Source organism: Myotis daubentonii, chromosome 1 (genome assembly GCF_963259705.1).
Source record: "Myotis daubentonii chromosome 1, mMyoDau2.1, whole genome shotgun sequence".
Lineage (NCBI taxonomy): Eukaryota > Metazoa > Chordata > Mammalia > Chiroptera > Vespertilionidae > Myotis > Myotis daubentonii.
The window spans coordinates 41,436,718-41,456,938 of NC_081840.1; the positions used below are offsets into that span (position 1 = coordinate 41,436,718).

Here is a 20,221-nt window from a genome sequence, read left to right on the forward strand (position 1 = left end):
CGAGGGTCTCATTAGTTTTGTTGTAGATCTCATTAAGTTTATCGGCGGCTTCTAAACAGTTCTTGAGAGACCTTAAAAGTGTGGTTCTGAACTCTATATCTTCCATTGACAATTTTGTCCTGTTTCTTTGTCTCCGCATTTTGTTATGCTTTCTTGGTGCACCCCCTAGTGGTCTTTGTGCGCAGTCTTGTAGTTAAGCCTTGATTGTTGAAGCAAAAAACCAGGGAGGGTTTGACCTCCAGGCCAAGTGGCTGTGAGGATCAGCTGTGTCTGCAGAGAGAGAGAACTTCTGTCCTCTAGGGAGGTGCTAATCTAGCCTTTGCCTGAGGCTATCCAGCAAATGCCTCTGTGCAGGGCTTGGGCGGGGCGGGTCGCACAGGATCAACAGGGTGGGCCGGAGAGAGCTGTTATGGCGACTCTCAGTCCTGTCCCCAGGGGCTCTGCCTCTCTGAGTCCCAGCACCCGCTGCAAAGCTCGGAGAGAAAGCTGCACTGGCTCTGACCGAAGCCAGACAGTCCCGTTTCTCCCGTTTGAGTCTGAATTCCTAAAGACTCGCCTGTATCTGGAGCTCAGAGCCTGAGACTCCCTCCCGATTGAAAACGCCAACCGCGCCCTCCGCCGCCAGCCCGCTCCGCGCACTCCGCACCTCAGAATTTGACTTCAGCACTGCGCCTCCTCTGAGTGTCCGTGTGCGTTTCTCTTTCCTCCTAGTTGTAGGACTTCCACTCAGCCAGCGTTCCTGTGGTTCTGCGTGATGTCCATTCCATCTTTTAGTTTCACTTTTGAAGTAGTTGTTCAAGGCAGCAAACTCCGGCGTTAGCCTATGCCGCCATCTTGGTTCTCTATATGTGCAATCTAAAGAACAAAATAAACTAACAAAATAGAAACAGACTCAGCTGTCAGAGGGGAGGGGATAGGTGGGTTGGATGAAAAAGGTGAAGGGATTAAGAAAAAAACAACAAAACCCATCCTCATAAACTGACAACAGTATGGTGATTACCAGAGGGAAAATGGGGTGGGGAAGGTAAAAGAGCACAACGGAAGGATAAATGGTGATGGAAGGAGACTTGACTTGGGGTGGTGAACACACAATACAATAACAGGTGATATATTATAAAATTGTACACCTAAAACCTATATAATTTTATTAACCAATGTCAGTCTAATTAATTGAATAAAAATATAGAAATAGTCACCCACTGAAATAATGAAGGAAAAATGCTAATCTAATTAATTTACTGTATCTCTAAGTCTAAGAGTAGAATGTTATATTTGTATAGATTGATTAAATCTCTACTTGGACAGTCATAAGTAATATTTTGTGATACTGCAAAACAAAATAGCTCTGTCAGAAATATTTTTTCTTTTGAAAAAAATAGAATGTGGATATGTCTGTAAATTACATAGAAATTTGAACCAAATATATTAAACCTTAGTTGATTTTCTATCTTATATGGAAAATATATAAAAATTTAGATCATAAAAATACTTTCTAACATAAGCATTTAAAATAGCTTTGTATAATATAGAGAATGAATTTTGCACGTCTGAGTAAAGAAAAGGTACTTTTGCTGAAGGAACAATTACAGGCACCATTTTTTATTATGCTTATAAAATATTTAAAAAGTATAATTTTAAAATAATAAACAGTCTGAGATCTGTCTTCATATCGTTGAAGCACTTAAGATATTAATTAAGTACAAATTGCAGGCTCTGTCAGTGTTATGGCCTTTGTATGTAAAGTTATCACCATGGCATTAAGAGAGGTAAAGGAAGTGTAATTGAATGCTTAGGTTTCATTAAAATGTGTTTGTTTGTTTGTTTGTTTCCCCATTTTATCAGGATCTTAAATGTATTTCGGCACTGGGTTGAACACCATTTTTATGACTTTGAAAGAGATTTGGAGTTGCTCGAAAGACTAGAATCCTTCATTTCAAGTGTAAGAGGTATATTATTTAAAGGTTTGATTGAATTTTATGTCACACATGAGTTTATTTTTAAATTTGTGTGACTTTTAATTTAAAAGCGAAACTAGTTTTCATTTTAAAAAAACTGAAATAAGATTTGGAATAATATTTAAAGACTCCAAGGAACTTGTATATATTTAGAACCACCTGAAGTCTTAGAACCTTACCTTTCAAGTTTTTTAGTAGAATCTTTCTTTTAAAGAAGTCAGAAGTCCTCTTTAATAAATTTAAGCCATTTATTTTTATCTCATGTCAAGATTGTCATTCCTTCAACTAATTATATATTTGTATAATTACAAATATTTCCTTAGTCTCTTTAATCTTATTCTTTAGTTTTGAAAAGTTAATAACTTTTTAAATAATGTTTACTTCCCCCTGGAAAAGTCTTTAATATATTTTGGCATCTGAAAGGTAGGAGTTTCCTACCTGAAATAGCAGAACACAGCCCATGAAATGAAAGTCTAGGCCATGAACATTTAAACAGATGTATGTGTCATTAAACGTATGTTATTGAATCAAGAACATTTATATTTTATCTGATAGTATAATGTGTTAATTAAGAATACTATAACTAAGCCTAACTTATTTCATGTACTTGTTTTTTAAGGGAAATTTTACTTAAAATAGAGAATATGATTTCTTTAAATTTTGAGATGTTCAAGATAAAATTTTCAGGTGTACTTTAAAATTATTTATAGTACTGAATTAATTTAAATAATATTGCAATGGAGACACTAAAATGTATGTAATTAAGAAGCTTTTATAATACACACACGTATTAGAATAAAACAAGTAAATTTTATATTAATGTCTGTAGTTAATATCGAAAGGCCTTGTCTATACACATACCTCAGGATAACCAAATAGTTGATTTGTGAAAGTTTCTTTTTTAGAAGTATTATAACTAGTAAGTGAAGAAGGATGATAGAATTAGATTACCATTTCTCAATTCCTAGTAACATCACAAAAAGAAAAGTAACTGGACATTCTATGTGTCCTGTTAAAAATATACTGGCAAGTATTCGTGTCAAAAATTGACCCTGAATCAGATCAAGTCTCTTTGTATCTGATTTCCAGAAAATACAGGGACAGCAAAACATGGCAGTGATACCACAGGGATGGAATTGGCAGAATTCAGACTTGGGGAAACACAGAGTAAAAATAAATTACAAGCAAAATGAGAGATTAAAGGAGACTTGAGACACACTAACTCAGTGCAATGTGTAGATCTCATTCAAATCCTATTTCAAACCAACTATAAGAAAACATGAGATAATCAGAGAAATTTGAACACTAATATTTTTTTAATATATTTTTATTGATTTCAGAAAGGAAGGGAGAGGGAAAGGAAGATAGAAACATCAGTGATGAGAAAGAATCATTGATTGGCTGCCTCCTGCACACCCCCCACTGGGAGTTGAGCCCATAACCTGGCATGTGCCCTGACCGGGAATCAAACCCCAACCTCCTAGTTCATAGGTCAATGCTCAACCACAGCCATGCCAGCCAGACTGAACACTATTTGATGATATTAACAAGTTATTGTCATTTTTTATATGTGATCATGGTATTGTTATTTTTAAAATCTTTAACTTTTAAATAAATATATACTTAAGTATTATATTTGTTTTTAAATAACAGGGATAGAAGGGAGGGCATGATTGGGGTTAGATGAAACAAAAAGACACCATTGAGTTGGTCCTTGTTGAAGCTAGATAAGATAAATGTTTAACATTATGTAAAGGTTTATGTTATCTATCAAATAAAAGGCATTTTTGTTTTGTATCTTTATCTAGGGAAAGCCATGAAGAAATGGGTAGAGTCAATTGCTAAGATCATCAAGAGGAAGAAACAAGCTCAGGCAAATGGAATAAGCCATAATATTACCTTTGAAAATCCACCTCCGCCAATTGAATGGCATATCAGCAGACCAGGACAGTTTGAAACATTTGATCTCATGACACTTCATCCAATAGAAATTGCACGTCAGCTGACACTTTTGGAATCTGATCTCTACAGGTAGACATTATCAATAATATGCTGCTCTGTTTTCAAGAACCTTGAACCTACCTCTGTTTTCAGAACATTTAGTAAATTATTCATGAGTGCTTAAAAATACCTTCATCTATTCTTATGGGCATGTTGGAAAGTTTATAGCACAGTTGTTTTTTTGTTTGTTTTAGTCCTCACCTGAGGATATTTTTCCATTGATTTTCAGAGAGAGTGAAAGAGAGAGGGGAAGACAGAGAGAAACATGGATGTGAGAGAAACACATCAATTGGTTGCCTCCTGCATGCACCCTGACCAGGGCCGGGGCTGGGGAGGAGACTGCAACCGAGGTACGGAATCGAACCTGGGACCCTTTGGTCCACAGGCTGATGCTTTGTGCACTGAGCCAAACTGGCTACAGCTATAGTACAGTTTTTAACTTCAGTCTGTTCAGCTGGCAGAAGTCTTAAAATGTATTGCTGTATAGGCCCAGATTTGGTATTTAGCAATCCTTCACAAGAGCAGTGGCAGAGAGAATACTAATGCAGTAGAACAACAGCCACTTTCAAAGTAGTCACTGAGCTCCTACTCCTAATACTACCTCTCTCAGATTGCTTTATTGAGTTGTTTCAGCTAAATCAGTCAGTATAGATGCTAGGCTCTTGGCAGCTAAGTACATAGAATATTGAGTGAGACAAGCTTTATTCTTTTTGCTTTTCTTTTTTTCAGATTCTACATACTCAGAATTTTTCTTGGGAGCTTGGCAGGGTTAGGTTTGTCAGGCAAATGAATAACAAAATTGTTAGAGGGATAAAGATTTCTTAATTTCTTTTAAGGCATCTCAAATAACATTAGCTCTTTGAAGTCAATATTAACTTTAAAGAGAAATTATTTCTGAAGTAGTGTGATGATGAGCCATAGTTAAAACTTCCAGCCTGGCCAACATGGCTCATTGGTTGAGCATTGACCTATGAACCAAGAGGTCATGATCAGGGCACATGCCTAGGTTGCAGGCTCAATCCCCAGTAGGGGGTGTGCAGGGGGCAGCTAATCAGTGATTCTCATCATTGATATTTCTAACTCTCCCTCTCCCTTTGTCTCTGAAATCAATGAAACTATTTAAAAAAATAAATTAAAAAACAAAAAATCCTTCCAAACCATTTTCTTTCATTTCTAAGGATCACTAGAAATGTGCTTGGCTATATTTATTTTAATCTGTATTCCATCACCTTTCTTTATATATAGTGTTCTTGCCATCACCCTATATCTGGAGTGGCTCATTTGTAGAGCTTTGTCCTATGCACCAAAATGTTGCTGGTCCAAATGATCTCTCTCTCTCTCTCGCTCTCTCCCTCCCTCCCTCTCTCCCTCCCTCCCTCTCTCCCTCTCTCCCCTTTCCTCCCTGTAAGCATGTCCTGGGGTGAGGACTAAAAATATATATATATAGGGTGTCCCAAAAAAATGTATACACACTTTAACAGCTGATAGCTCAATTTTGAAAATGAAATCTATACTAATAATAGAGGAATGTGCAAATTGACCTGGACGCCGTCATGTAATGACCAATCAGGATGGGGGCGGAGCTGCGGCGGAGAGCTCTCAGCACGCCTGTGCCAGGGTCTGAAGGATATAGAGAGGAAGGGATAGCAGATAGGCAGTTAGGGGGATCAGGCCAGGAGGGGAGAGCAGATAGGCAGTTAGGGCAATCAGGCCAGAAGGGGAGAGCAGTTAGGGCCATCAGGCAGGCAGGCAGGTGTGCGGTTAGGAAGGAGCCAATGGTTCCGGATTGCGAGAGGGATCCCAGATTGGAGAGGGTGCAGGCTGGGCTGAAGGAACCCCTGCCCCCATGCATGAATTTTGTGCATCAGGCCTCTAGTGTATTTTTTTTAAATATATTTTATTGATTTTTTACAGAGAGGAAGGGAGAGAGGTAGAGAGCTAGAAACATCGATGAGAGAGAAACATCGATCAGCTGCCTCCTGCACACCCCCTACTGGGGGATGTGCCCACAACCCAGGTACATGCCCTTGACCGGAATCGAACCTGGGACCTTTCAGTCCGCAGGCCGACGCTCTATCCACTGAGCCAAACCGGTTTCGGCAGGCCTCTAGTGTATTTTAATAAACAATTGCCTTTATAATTATTTAAAGTGTGTGTATACATTTTTTTGGGACACTCTGTATATAAAAATAAGTTATCCTGATTAGCAGCCTTTTTTTTTTTTTTTACAGGGATTACATAGAAAAGTAAGATTATATAAAGTTTAGTGCTGATAGGGAATGTAGGAAGGGATATTTTCCATTAGCACTAGACAAAAAACTCTGTCTACTTTAGAATTGGGCCTGTGCTTTACCTTGGCTGTGTTATTCAGAATTTAGCACACAAGTTGGAGATTGTCAGCATCTGACTCAGAGTGTCATGTTATATTTTACATAATTTGGAGTTCAGGCTGTTTTTGTTTATAATGTGGGATTTGTGATAAGTAGGAATGGAAGGACTTGTTACTTGAATTAACAAAGCAGATAGTACTGAATCAAGTTTTTCTTCATGTGGTGACTGTTACACGAATAGACATCAGAAAGAAAAAAGCACTTAGCTCTATGTGGACTTGCTTTCAGAACATAGGAATACCTTCGTTAAATGATATGTGTATTATGGAAGATGGGTAACTACATAAAACATTAACACTAAATTTCTGGTGAAATAATAGAACCACTTTAAGAAAACTTATTTAAAAAAAAAATGTTTTTATTGATTTTAGAGAGAGGAAGGGAGAGGGGGAGAGAGAAACATCTATCAGCTGCTCCTGCATGCCCCCTGCTGGGGATTGAGCCCGCAACCCTGATATGCCCTGACCATGAATCGAACCAGTGAATGGGACAACGCTCCACCAACTGAGCCACAACCAGCCAGGGTGCTGGTCAGTTTTTTAAATTATGTAACCCTAACTCACTATGTACAATTATTTAATCAGCTCTTTTGTTTGACATTTTTATTAAATATTTCAGGTATTCCAAAAAATGTAGAAAATAATATAATAAGCACTCATGAACAACAAAAGAATTATGAATAAAGTTGAAATCCTTTGTGTAATTCTCTCTAACCCCATTCCTCCTCTTTCTCCCAAGTAATATCACTATCTTATATTTAGTGTTTACTATTCCTGTTTATATTTTTATAATTAATATCAATATAAACATTCATTAACAATAGATAGCTTTGCCCTAACCGGTGTGGCTCAGTGGATAGAGCATTGGCCTGCGGACTCAAGGGTCCCGGGTTCGATTCCAGTCAAGGGCATGTACCTTGGTTGCGGGCGCATCCTCAGTGGGGAGTGTGCAGGAGGCAGCTGATCTGTTTCTCTCTCATTGATGTTTCTGGCTCTCTGTCCCTCTCCTTTCCTCTCCGTAAAAAAATCAATAAAATACATTTAAAAAAAAAAAACAAAAAAAACACAGATAGCTTTGTTTCACATTTTAAAACTTTATGTATCATTCTGCAACTTGTTTTTTGCTTAAATTGTTTCTGGCTCTTGTTCAAGTTAAGAAATATAGCTCTAGTTTTTCTGTTTTTGTTTTTTTTTTAAATGTTTTTATTGATTTCAGAGAGAGGAAGGGAGAGGGAGAGAGAGATAGAAGTATCAATGATGAGAGAGAATCATTGATTGGCTGCCTCCTGTATGCCCCCTACTGGGAATTGAGCCCGCTACCCAGGTATGTGCCCTGACTGGGAATCTAACCATGACCTCCTGGTTCATGGTTCAATGCTCAACCACTGAGCAACACCTCCTGGGCTAGTTTGCTTATTTTAATTGCTGTATGGTATTCCGTTGTAAGAATACTCCATATTTTATACAGTCTCTTGATGATGAGCCTCTAGGTTGTTTGGGACTTTTCACTCTCACAGACAATGCTTCACTGAACATTCCCATAAATGTTTTCTTATAACCTGTTGTATCTAGAGTATATACCTAGAGTACAGGTATTGAATTGCTGGGTGATCTAGTATGTATATCTTCAGTATTATGAGACATTGACAAATTGCTTTATAAAGTGGCCATATCAATTTTTACTTCACACCAGTATTGGAAATTTCTTGTTCTTTCACATTTTTGCCCATTTGGTGTCAGACTTTTATTAGTCTAACTGAAGTAAAATGGGATTTCATTATGGTTTAATGCTCTTTTCCCTGAGTAAGAGAAAGTATTTATTTTTTTTTTGTGGCTAGTGGGTCTATTCCTCTGTGAATTACCTCTTCTTATATTTGTCCACTTATCTTTTAGGTTAATTGTGTTTTTCTTATTAAGTATTAGAATTTTAAATAATTTTGATAATCCTTTGTAGGTTAAGTTGCATTGATTTTTGGTTCCACAGGAAAGTTCAACCTTCTGAACTTGTAGGGAGTGTATGGACCAAAGAAGATAAAGAAATAAATTCTCCGAATTTATTAAAAATGATTCGCCATACTACAAATCTTACTCTCTGGTTTGAAAAGTAAGTTTTTACTTACTGTGTCTCATTCTTAATCATAATATTAACTAATATACAAGCCAAAATCCTTGCTGAAAATATATTTTCTACATGAGTTGAGGAAATTGGTTTCTAAACCATGAATTTTTTTCTTTTTCTTTTTTTGTTAGGTGCATTGTGGAAGCAGAAAATTTTGAGGAACGGGTGGCAGTACTAAGTAGAATTATAGAAATTCTGCAAGTTTTTCAAGATTTGAATAATTTCAATGGTGTATTGGAAATAGTCAGTGCAGTAAACTCAGTGTCAGTATACAGACTAGATCATACCTTTGAGGTAAGTTTTAGGCTTAAATATTTCATTATTTTGAGGGAAGGTAAAATTAAAGAGATTACTTCTACCACCTATCTTTTGTTGTAAATCTATCTTATTCCCTTAAATGCAATGATTTTAAGATATTAGAAAATTACATCAATATATACTAAGTAAGCCTAGGGTTCATGAAAGAATCTGGGACTTGGGACTTTGTTTAATTAATATGCTTACCAAAAATGTAATGAAGTTCCAAATGGATTTTTTTTCAACAGCACATTGATTGATAGTTTTAAATAATGACAAAGGATTTCAGATATAAGTACACAAATTACTTTAATCATCTTTGGTAGATAGAGAAATAATAACATGGAGAGAACCCTTTCTAAAACCTAAATTTATATGTTTTTTCAAATCATAAAGTAGTATATGTTTAGTGTTTATTATAGAAAATTCAGAAGATATAGAAAGTATAGAAGGATATTTCACATGTTTTTAATAAAATTTAGATCATATTGAACATAGATTTTTATGGCCTGTACCTTTTTATCATAAATATTTTCTTGGTGGTTTTTTTAAAAATATATTTTATTGATTTTTTTATAGCGAGGAAGGGAGAGGTATAGAGAGTTAGAAACATCGATCAGCTGCCTCCTGCACACCCCCTATTGGGGATGTGCCCACAAGTACATGCCCTTGACCGGAATCGAACCTGGGACCCTTTAGTCCGGAGGCCGATGCTCTATCCACTGAGCCAAACCGGTTAGGGCATATTTTCTTGTTTTATTAGCTTATCTTCAAAAACAAATTTTTAATGACTGAGTTATTTTCTATCCAGTGATATAAACCATAATTTATTTTACACACTATTGTGGGACAGTTAAGCTACTTCTCATTTTTTTGCTGTGGTAAGTAATTTAACATGGAACATCCACTTATAGAAATCTTCGTAAGAATTTGATTATTTCCCTAGAATAAATTTCTAGAGGTGGAATAGCTGGCTCAGAGTATTTGTACCTTTTAAGACTTTTGATAATATCATCAAGGTACTTTCTAGCAAGATATGATAAATCCCTCTGGCTATTACCTTGTTAAAAACTTATTTACAGATTTCATAGCCCAGAGAAAAACCTTCTTTTTAGATATTTTTAAAAAAAAATAAGTAGTAAGGTTGAATGTCTTTAAATGTATTTATTGGCCATTTTACTTTCTTCTTTGTAATTTATATACTCTTACTGGTATTTGGATGTTTGCATCTTATTAATTTTTATCATCTTTTATATATTAAAGATATTAATACCTAGTCAAATATTGCCCGGGTAGTCTTCAGTTTCTATTTGTCTTTAACTGCTTTTTAAAAAATTTATATAATGTTTTTATATATGAAGTTTTATCATTTTTATTTAGTTAAACATATCAATCCTTCATTTATGAATTCTTCCTTTATTTTTGTACCCAGAAAATCTTTTTTGTTGTCTAAGTCAACGGTTCTCAACCTGTGGGTCGCGACCCCTTTGGGGGTCGAACAACCCTTTCACAGGGGTCACCTAAATACATCCTGCATATCAGATATTTACATTACAATTCATAACTAGCAAAATTACAGTTATGAAGTAGCAACGAAAATAATTTTATGGTTGGGTGTCACCACAACATGAGGAACTGTATTAAAGGGTTGCGGCATTAGGAAGGTTGAGAACCACTGGTCTAAGTGAAGGATAAAATGTTAGAGGCACAGCAATGCAAATATATTGCCTTTGGCAATGTGAATTTTTACAGTCTGGAAAGTGATCTGGAAATTAATGTTAGAATGTGCGTAGCCTTAGATCCAGAAATAAAAGAACCAGACTATAAAGTTAATGTACAAAGATGTAATTTCTGTAGCATTAACTGTGGCAACAGAAAACTAGAAATAACCTGGATGTTCATCAATAAGAGAATGATTGAATACGTTGTCCTACTCCTATAATGTAGAATATTGTTCAGCTATAGAAAAAAAAAAGTGAATAAGGATCTATATGTATGTCTTGGAAGAGTATTTGTGATATTTTGGGGGAAAGTCATTTAAAAAACATCAGAATAATGAGTATAATATGATTTCATTTTGATGTAACAAACAACAAACATTAAACATGTAAATGAAGTTGTATGAGCATTGAGAATAGTGTGGAAGGATACATACATTTTTCTTAACATTGGTTCTTTCAGAGGGTTGTGATTAGAGGGGAATGGAGGATAAATGGCTTTCATGTATGTTTTTTTCTATTTGGGTGTTTTCATTTTGTTGATTTGTATGAACTTTTTTTTTTTAATTGATTTTTTACAGAGAAGAAGGGAGAGGGAAAGGAGAGTTAGAAACATCGATGAGAGAGAAACATCGATCAGCTGTCTCCTGCACACTCCCCACTGGGGATGTGCCCGCAACCAAGGTACATGCCCTTGACCAGAATCCAACCTGGGACCCTTGAGTCCGCAGGCCAATGCTCTATCCACTGAGCCAAACCGGTTAGGGCTGTATGAACTTTTTATGCATTAAAGATATTAACAGTCAAATAGTGCCAAATATTAATCTTTTAATAAATTATTTTCAATTCTGATTCTGAAATACTCTTAAATAGTGTATTTAGTTTAAGAAGTTCAGGTTTAGTTTCTTATAATATTGTGTACAGAACAATATTTCTGAAAATGTGTATTAGGTATAAAGAATAAAAATATAAAGAACACCTCTATACATGGCATCTAATTTAAGAACTTCTACAAATTCAATTTCTTTTCTTATCCCTTCAGAGCCAGCTACCCTTTTGATTCTGAATTTCATGCTTATTCCCTTTCTCCTTTCCTTTTCTTTTCTTTTTTTTTTTTTAGTCCTCACCTGAGGACATGCTTAGAGAGAGGAAAGGAGAAAGAGAGAAACATCAATTGTTTGCCTTCTTTAAGTTCCCACCAATCATTCTTTTTCAAGAGTGACTACTCCTGACCCCTTTGTTCTTCTATATACATTTAAGAATCAGCTTAAGTTTCATTTTTTTTAAAAGTTTGGATTTTGATAGGAATTGCATGGTTTTTGTAAATCAATTAGTGAAAAGCTGACGTTTTTACAGTGTCTTCCCAACCATGACATGAACATAGCATATGTTTCTGTTAGTTAGTTAGTTAGTTAGTTAGTTAGTTAGTTAGTTTAATAAGGTTCATGGTTTTCTTGATGGAAATCTCACATCTCTTTGGTTAGATTTGTAATAAGTTAAAGGAAATGCATTGAATGGTTCTCCATCAGGTATAATATTTGCTGTGGGGGAGTGTGTGTATATACTATCAGGTTAAAATAATGTAATTAATTAATTTTAATAAGAAAATAGAATAATGAAGTATAAAATAAATGACTCTGCTTACTTGACTTAGTAAATTTTTATTTAGTTCTTGTCTTCTCACAGCCTTCCCCTTCTCAAAACCTTACCATAGCCTCAAAATATCTTTCATTGGGAGAATATTTGAACACTAGGAAATTATATTTCTCTCCTAAAGCTATAACTTAAAACTCTGCGTTAATCAGAATTATAAATAATGAGGTCCAGAGGAAGAATTTTTTTGTTGTTTAATCCTCTAATTTATATTAGAAAAAAAAACTAGGTTTTTAAGTTTTATATTTATAGATATCAGAAGATAAATTTCAGGCAAGTGCAGAAAGGAATACTTATCTCTTAATTTAAAAAATTGTTTTTTCAAATATTTATAAAAATGTATAAAGTTAAAAGCTCTGCATTCATAAAATATGATTGAACTGTAAAAACAAGTTATACTTAATTATATATTTGAAAGGCCTTGCAGGAAAGAAAAAGGAAAATTTTGGATGAAGCTGTGGAATTAAGTCAAGATCACTTTAAAAAATACTTAGTAAAACTTAAGTCAATCAATCCACCTTGTGTGCCTTTTTTTGGTAAGTTACTAGGTATGTACTTATATTTTGGGGGAAAGTGTACTAGTATTATATACAAAAGAAACCATCCGTGAGAGGCAGATTGTCCTTATTTGATACCTGAGAGCATCTACTTTTATTAGCTATCTATATTAATAAATTAAACTTAAACTCTCTATTTCTTTACCTGTAAAATGAAGACTGATAATACCTCATAGAGCTGTTGTAAGGAGCTCTCTGGGGTTTCTTCTATAAGAGAACATATCTCATTCATGACGGCTCCACCCTCATGACTTAGGCACCTCTGAAAGGCCCCACCTCCTAAAACCATCATATTGGGCATTAGGATTTCAACATGACTTTTGCGCATTCATACCATAGCATGCATGAGTGTACACACCCACACTCGCACACACAACTGGTTGTGACAACCAAAAATGTCTCCAGACATTCCCAAATATCCCTTAGGGAACAAAATTGCCCCCAGATGAGAGCTACTGATTTAAATAAATCAATAATTATGCATGAAAAAGGAACTAAAATTTTCTTACTGTCCCAGAATGAGGAATAATTCTTTTTCTGTTTAAATTATGGGCTTTGGGGAACAAAATTAGTTTATAAATCTCTAGTCTTATTAATTAGAATTAGCTTAAAATTTATTTATCAGTAATCATTTAAGATCATTGGCATTAGATATTATAACCAAATATTAAAATGGTTAGAATAGATTTAGCACTACAATTTAGACTTTGTGAACGAATCCCTTTTATTTTAGGCTACTAGTCTAAGAAGTGACAAATTAAGCTTTTTCAAAACCCTAATATTTTTATTTTAAATTATTTCCTTGTTAAATTCTTAATGTAGAGTTAATTATTACGTCTGTCAGACTTATCAACATTCAGGAATAGAATTGCTGGATTTTAGGATATCTTTCAACTTTTCTAAATAGGTTGTTTTTCCCAAATGGTTAAATAACCAGTTTTATAATTTTTCTTCAAATACATTTTTTTACTAGGAATATATTTAACAAATATTCTGAAGACTGAAGAAGGGAATAATGATTTTTTAAAAAAGAAAGGGAAAGATTTAATCAATTTCAGTAAGAGGAGGAAAGTGGCTGAAATTACTGGAGAAATTCAGCAGTATCAAAATCAACCTTATTGCTTACGGATTGAACCAGAAATGAGGGTAAATATATTTTTTTGGCTTATCTTTAAAAGAGAACATGTTAAATCCTGTCATCTCTTAAAAATATCATAACCATACATTTGCTATATATTTTTCTATGAAAATAAGATAATTTTGTTAATTAATGAATAGATAGAAATGGCAAATATTACATATTCTATATTAACAATCTAAAGTTAATTGTTATTAGGTATTTTCTCTTGAAAATATTGCTTTTTTGTATAACTGGTTCAAGTAACACTTGCAAAAAATATATGAGAAATGGAATGAAAGAACCTTTCTGATGTTCATGCAGTAAAAAGAAAATCCACTACTAGTACTATCACTGATTGGTATCTATTTTAGGTATTTTACATACCAATAAAACTTTAATACCTTCCTAAGAACACTGGGTTTAAATAGAAAAGTGCTCATAAAATAGTATGTATATACGCATAGCAAAAAATTATTTTTTTAAACATTCTATCAAATCAGTGGTTCTCAACCTTCTGGCCCTTTCAATACAGTTCCTCATGTTGTGACCCAACCATAAAATTATTTTCGTTGCTACTTCATAACTAATGTTGCTACTGTTATGAATCGTAATGTAAATATCTGATATGCAGGATGGTCTTAGGCGACCCCTAAGGAAGGGTCGTTTGACCGCCAAAGGGATCGCGACCCACAGGTTGAGAACCGCTGTATCAAATGATGTTTTATTTTCAGCAGTAATTCCTAATATTGATTCTGTGGTACTGTAAGACGTGGAATACCTTCTAAATTAGAGTAAATTATGATATTATATTTATGAAATGAATTTTATTGTTTTATACTTATTTGAAAATCAGAACATAAAATAACATCCAAATAAGTTCACCTCACATTAAAAATTATGCTAAACTTTCCGATGTAGTCTGCAGATTGGGCATATTGAATGAAAATGGCCACCATTCTTCCCTCCTAAATTATAAGATGGTAACTGTTCTTTGTTCCCAGTTCAAAACAAAGTACCCTAAAATCCTAAGAAAGAATGACCTAAAGTCTAAAATACACCATTATGAAAATGTAAACAGATACCTACTCTAAAGAAAATGGTGATAAGCTACTATTTCATCCCATTCTCTCACCATTGGGCCAACCATCTTTGATGTGGAGCTTCTCAGGGCTAAGGAAATATGTTCTTGAAACCCAGATTAGAGTTGACAATATATTTCCCCCACAGAAATAATTGTAGTTTGGTTATACTTGAAATAGTACTTTTAGCATTCATATATGATCCTGTATACACTTCCTACCATCTGTTAAAGCATTCTTTTGGAGATGAGGTTGTGTGGTGTGCAGAGAATACTTTATGATTGAGCCAAAGTAAGTTTCAAATGTAGATCAAGTAGCTATTTACTTTTCAAACCAAAATTAACCAAGCTAAATTATATTAAAAAGTAAACAGTGAGAAAAACAAGAACACTGCTGCTATCCTATCTAATAAAAGAGAAACATGGTAATTTGCGTACGACCGCTACCCTTCCCATTGGCTAATCAGCGAGATATGCAAATTAACTGCCAGCCAAGATGGCGGCCGGCAGCCAGGCAGCTTGAAACTAACATGAGGCTTGCTTGCTTCAGTGATGGAGGACTCCAACGTTCCCCGCCTGCCTTGCCTGCCTCTGAGCTTGCAGTTTAAGAAACACTGTAACAAATATAGAAGCTAAACAAAACCCCAGAAACCTGCTTTCAGTGAGCCCGGGATATCAGAGCTGGAGTTATACATTGTTTCGATTATAGAACCCAAACAAACCAGATACCTTCTTTCAGCAGCAGCAGAGGCCTCAGAGCTGGAGCCAGAACTAAAGCTGGCCCAGAATAAAAAAAAAAAAAAAAAAAAAAAGGAGCAGTTGGGAGCTTTAGCCTTCAGCCTGAAAACAGCCCTCAGCCCCTCACCCAGACTGGCCAGGCACCCCAGTGGGGACCCCCACCCTGAAGGGTGTGTGACCAGCTGCAAACAGCCATCATCCCCTCACCCAGGCTGGCCAGGCACCCCAGTGGGGACCCCCACCCTGAAGGATGTGTGATCAGCTGCAAATAGCCATCATCCCCTCACCCAGGCTGGCCAGGCACCCCAGTGGGGACCCCCACCCTGATCCAGGACAACCTTCAGGGCAAACCAGCCAGCCCCACCCATGCACCAGGCCTCTATCCTATATAGTAAAAGGGTAATATGCCTCCCAGCACCGGGATCAGCGAAGCCGAGAGGCCTCCCAGCACCGGGATCAGCGTGACAGGGGGCAGCGCCCAAACCCCCTGATCGCCCTGCGGCTCTGTGTGTGACGGGGTGGGGCCACAACCTCCCTATCCGCCCTGCTCTGTTCGTGACAGGGGAAAGCGCCCCAACCCCCTGATCGGCCCTGCTCTGTGCCTGATAGGGGGGAGCTCCCCAACCCCCTGATCGCCCTGTGGCTCTGTGTGTGACAGGGTGCAGCGCCTCAACCCCCTGATCGGCCCTGCTCTGTGTGTGACGGTGTAGAGCCATAACCTCCCCATTGGCCCTGCCCTGAGTGTGACGGGGGCGGTGCCCCAACTCCCCTATTGGCCCTACTCTGTGAGTGACGGGGGAGCTCCTCAACCCCCTGATCGGCCCTGCTCTGTGCATGACAGGGGGCGGCGCCCCAACTCCCAAATTGGCGCTGCTCTGAGCCCGACCAGGGGCTGCACCTAGGGATTGGGCCTGCCCTCTGCCACCCAGGAGCAGGCCTAAGCCAGCAGGGCGTTATCTCCCGAGGGGTCCCAGACTGCAAGAGGGCACAGGCCAGGCTGAGAGACCCCCACTCCCCCCCGAGTGCACAAATTTTTGTGCACCGGGCCTCTAGTCTGTAATAATAAAAGCGTAATATGCTAATTAGACCAGACATCCTTCTGGACAAAGCCATGGTGAGGGGGGAAGAGAGGGGGAGCATTGGGCCTCTAGTAACTTTATAAAAGTCATTAAATTGCTATTGGTTCATATGAGTTAACATAGTTATCCTAAATTGTTTCAATGCAATATAATTTTCTTGAAATTGACAGGATGCCTGAAAAATAGAAGAATTTCATACTAGAAATTCTGTAGTTAATTTTGTGTAATGCTAAAGCTAAAACCCAGTACTTGTTTTTATATACGATTCTAGCTAAACCACTTTAAAATCAAATAAAGCTAAATCCAGTAATTTATTTCAAAGAAATGTTTCTAAGGAAATCAGAAATGTACAGAAAAATTTATGAACAAGGAGTTAATAATAACAATAATTATTATTGTAATAGAAAGAATTAGAAAGCACCTATATAGATAACTACCTATATGGAGATTGGTGAAATATTTTTTGGAACATCCATCTGATGACATACTACAGATGAACAGATTTTATAAATATAGAGTTATATACAGAGTTAATATTTGTATTTTATAAAATAAGTAAACCACAGGGGAAAAATAATTGAATATAAAATTTTAAAAGTTTAAAAATAACTGTGGTGTGATTCCAATTTTTCATAACAAATGTAATCTAGGTATCCATAAACATTCACACACAGTTAAAACAAGGATATTTTAATAGTGAAACATTAACAGTGAAATCTCTGGTTAATGAGATTACTGTTTATTTGTCTTTTTTCACTTTACTAAATCATTTAAATTTTCTACCTAAAACTGAAACTTAAGCTTATAAAATATTATCTCATAAAGAAAAAGGTTATTTTACTAGGTAAGTTTGTTTATTATCATTCTCTAAATTGCTTTTGAATAAACTTTTGTCCAATTTAGCTCTCCTTTTTTCTGATTTTCAAAGTTTCATTGTTGATTAAAACTAAAATTCTGTTGTAAACACTTTTGATAATTTACTGATGATGATAATTTTATTTTATAATGAGTAGGGATCATATTAACAGGGATAAAGCCATTATGTGGTAATAAGTGAAAATCTGTTCATCTTCTTAATAGAACTTTAAGACTAGAATATATAACTTCTATACAATTTTATTCAAAAGCAGAAAGATTGGAATCAGAAATCTTTGTGGATTTTCAGACATTATGATCTCTTAATTTGTTGATAAAATAAATGTCTTAACAAGATCTAAAACATATACTTATGGATATTTAATTCCAGCGGTTCTTTGAAAACCTTAACCCCATGGGAAGTGCTTCTGAAAAAGAGTTTACAGATTATTTGTTCAACAAATCACTAGAAATTGAACCCCGAAACTGCAAACAGCCACCTCGATTTGTAAGTTCATTACAATTTTGAAAAAAATTGTTTTTAATACAATATTATCTTCAATGTTTAACCTATTTCCATTAAAATTGTAATTTACTTGAATAGCTAGGTCTCTTTTAATCCTTACCTGAGGATATGTTGTTGTTTTTTAATTGATTTTAGAGTGACAGAAGGGGAAAGGGGGAGAGAAAAGGAGGGAGAAGGGGAGAGAAAGGAATGGAGAGGGGGAAGAGAGAGAGAGAGAGAGAGAAGAGAGGGAGGGAGGGAGGGAAGCAGGAAGGAAGGAAGGGAGGGAGGGAGGAAGGAAGAAACATTGATTGGTTGCCCTCATACATACCCCAACTGGGGATGGAGCATACAACCTTTTGGGGTATGGGACAATGTTCCAACTGACTGAGCCGCCCAGCCAGGGCTTGAAGAGCTAGTTTTAATGTTTTGTTTTACAGTAGTATACTATTTCTAAAATTACATATATTGTGGGGGGAAATGTTAACCTTTTGATAAAATCTAGTTTATCATTTATCTTAGTACCACTTACTTATCTGTTCACTTTTTATCCATCCTAATGTAAGGGGGAAAGCTATGAGAAAGTGAGAACCTAAAATGACAGGTAGCTGGATGAAACAGGAAACGGAAAGACCTGAGAAGTAAGCAGGTGTATCATGGTTCTTCTGGCTCAACCATGACTCCTGCCATTAGAGCACCATGGTTGTCACTAGAACCCACCTCTTTTGTTAAAATTTGCTGCTACAGTTCCTAGTTATTCCTTGGGTTTACAGTGGCAATCAAAATAGTAGAAGACCAATTCTTAGTAGCTAGAAGTGAAGCAAGATGTGAAAGGAAATAAAAACACTTGGGCCAAGCAGTACGCTTGTAGTTTCATATTACCTCATTTCTACAGCCGATATGCATCTTACTCTAGCTTTACCAACATAAAAACTGAGGCTCAAAGGAATTTAAATAACTTTTTTAGAGCTGCATAGCTAAGATATTGACATAGTTGAGATTTTAATTCAAGTTATCTGAATCTGAATTTCATGTGTTTTTATTTCACTATGAGAATTAAAGAGAGCAGGTTGAGGTGGTGGGACAATGATAGCAGTTTCTCTAAAGACTTTAGAGTGGCATTGTAGAAGTTGGTCATTTACTATTAGGAAGAAAAAAGCAAGGTCTCTTTTTTTCTTTTTTTCGGAAGCACTTATCACAACATGTGGCATATATTATATCCACAGTAAATATTTGTAAAATTGATATCAATGACTTGAAGGCTGAAGTGTTTTGAGAGTAAAAAGTTATTCACACAGATTTTTAAGAATTTTATTTCTGCAGTATGAAAAGAGGTTTACTTATATTCAAGTCCATCTTAAAATTAAGCCAATCAAACCCCAAAGTACTCTTTTTAAAAAATTGAATTTATTGGGATGACATCCTATATAATAAAAGCCTAATACGCAAATCGACCAAATGGCTGAATGACCAGCGTAATGACTGGGGCTATGACGTGCACTGACCACCAGGGGGCAGATGCTCAACACAGGCATTGCCCCCAGCCCACAGGCCCCAGGCCAGCCAAGGCAGGTGCCAGTGGGCCCCCGCCCCCGATCACCCCGCTGGTTGCCCACAGAGGTTGGCACCGGCAGCAGTGGCAGTGGGGCCGGTGAGTGGGCGGCGCCAGGCTGGCAAGGCGGGTGCCAGCAGGGGCCCCACAGTTGGCCCTGATCACCGGCCAGGCCTAGGAACCTTACCCGTGCATGAATTTTGTGCACTGGGCCTCTAGTTGGTTAATAAAACTTTACAGGTTTCAAGCGTACAACTCAATAAAACATTATCTACATACTGTACTGTATTATGAACCCATTACCCAAAGTAAACTGTCTTTCTGTCCCCATTTTTCCCCCTTTGCCCACTTTCACCTCCCCCCAACCTTCTTTCCCTCTGGCTATCACCACACTGTTGTCTGTGTCTACGTGTCATATATCCAAAGTATTTTACTAGAATGTTGGGACGTTATTGTACCCTTATAACTAACTATACAGGGATTTATTTTACTAGAATGTTGGGATGTTATTGTACCCTTATAACTATACAGGGATTGGGCCTTAACTGGCAGTCGGACATCCCTCTCACAATCCAGGACTGCTGCCTCCCAACCACTCACCTGCC

At 36.5% G+C, this 20,221-nt stretch overlaps 1 protein-coding gene across 6 annotated transcripts in view; it reads left to right on the top strand.

The window, feature by feature from the left end:
* Positions 1 to 20,221, top strand: part of SOS2 (SOS Ras/Rho guanine nucleotide exchange factor 2) — a 105,033-nt gene that overhangs the window by 77,256 nt on the left and 7,556 nt on the right. For 4 of the 6 annotated variants that reach the window (XM_059696667.1, XM_059696672.1, XM_059696681.1 and 1 more), the window contains 7 exons: positions 1,843 to 1,946; positions 3,764 to 3,986; positions 8,330 to 8,449; positions 8,596 to 8,758; positions 12,551 to 12,668; positions 13,663 to 13,835; positions 17,951 to 18,067. In XM_059696667.1, coding sequence (XP_059552650.1) covers positions 1,843 to 1,946; positions 3,764 to 3,986; positions 8,330 to 8,449; positions 8,596 to 8,758; positions 12,551 to 12,668; positions 13,663 to 13,835; positions 17,951 to 18,067 — 1,018 coding nt within the window. The remainder of the gene's footprint in view (positions 1 to 1,842; positions 1,947 to 3,763; positions 3,987 to 8,329; positions 8,450 to 8,595; positions 8,759 to 12,550; positions 12,669 to 13,662; positions 13,836 to 17,950; positions 18,068 to 20,221) is intronic. The other 2 variants (XM_059696690.1, XM_059696706.1) reach the window with 2 other exon arrangements.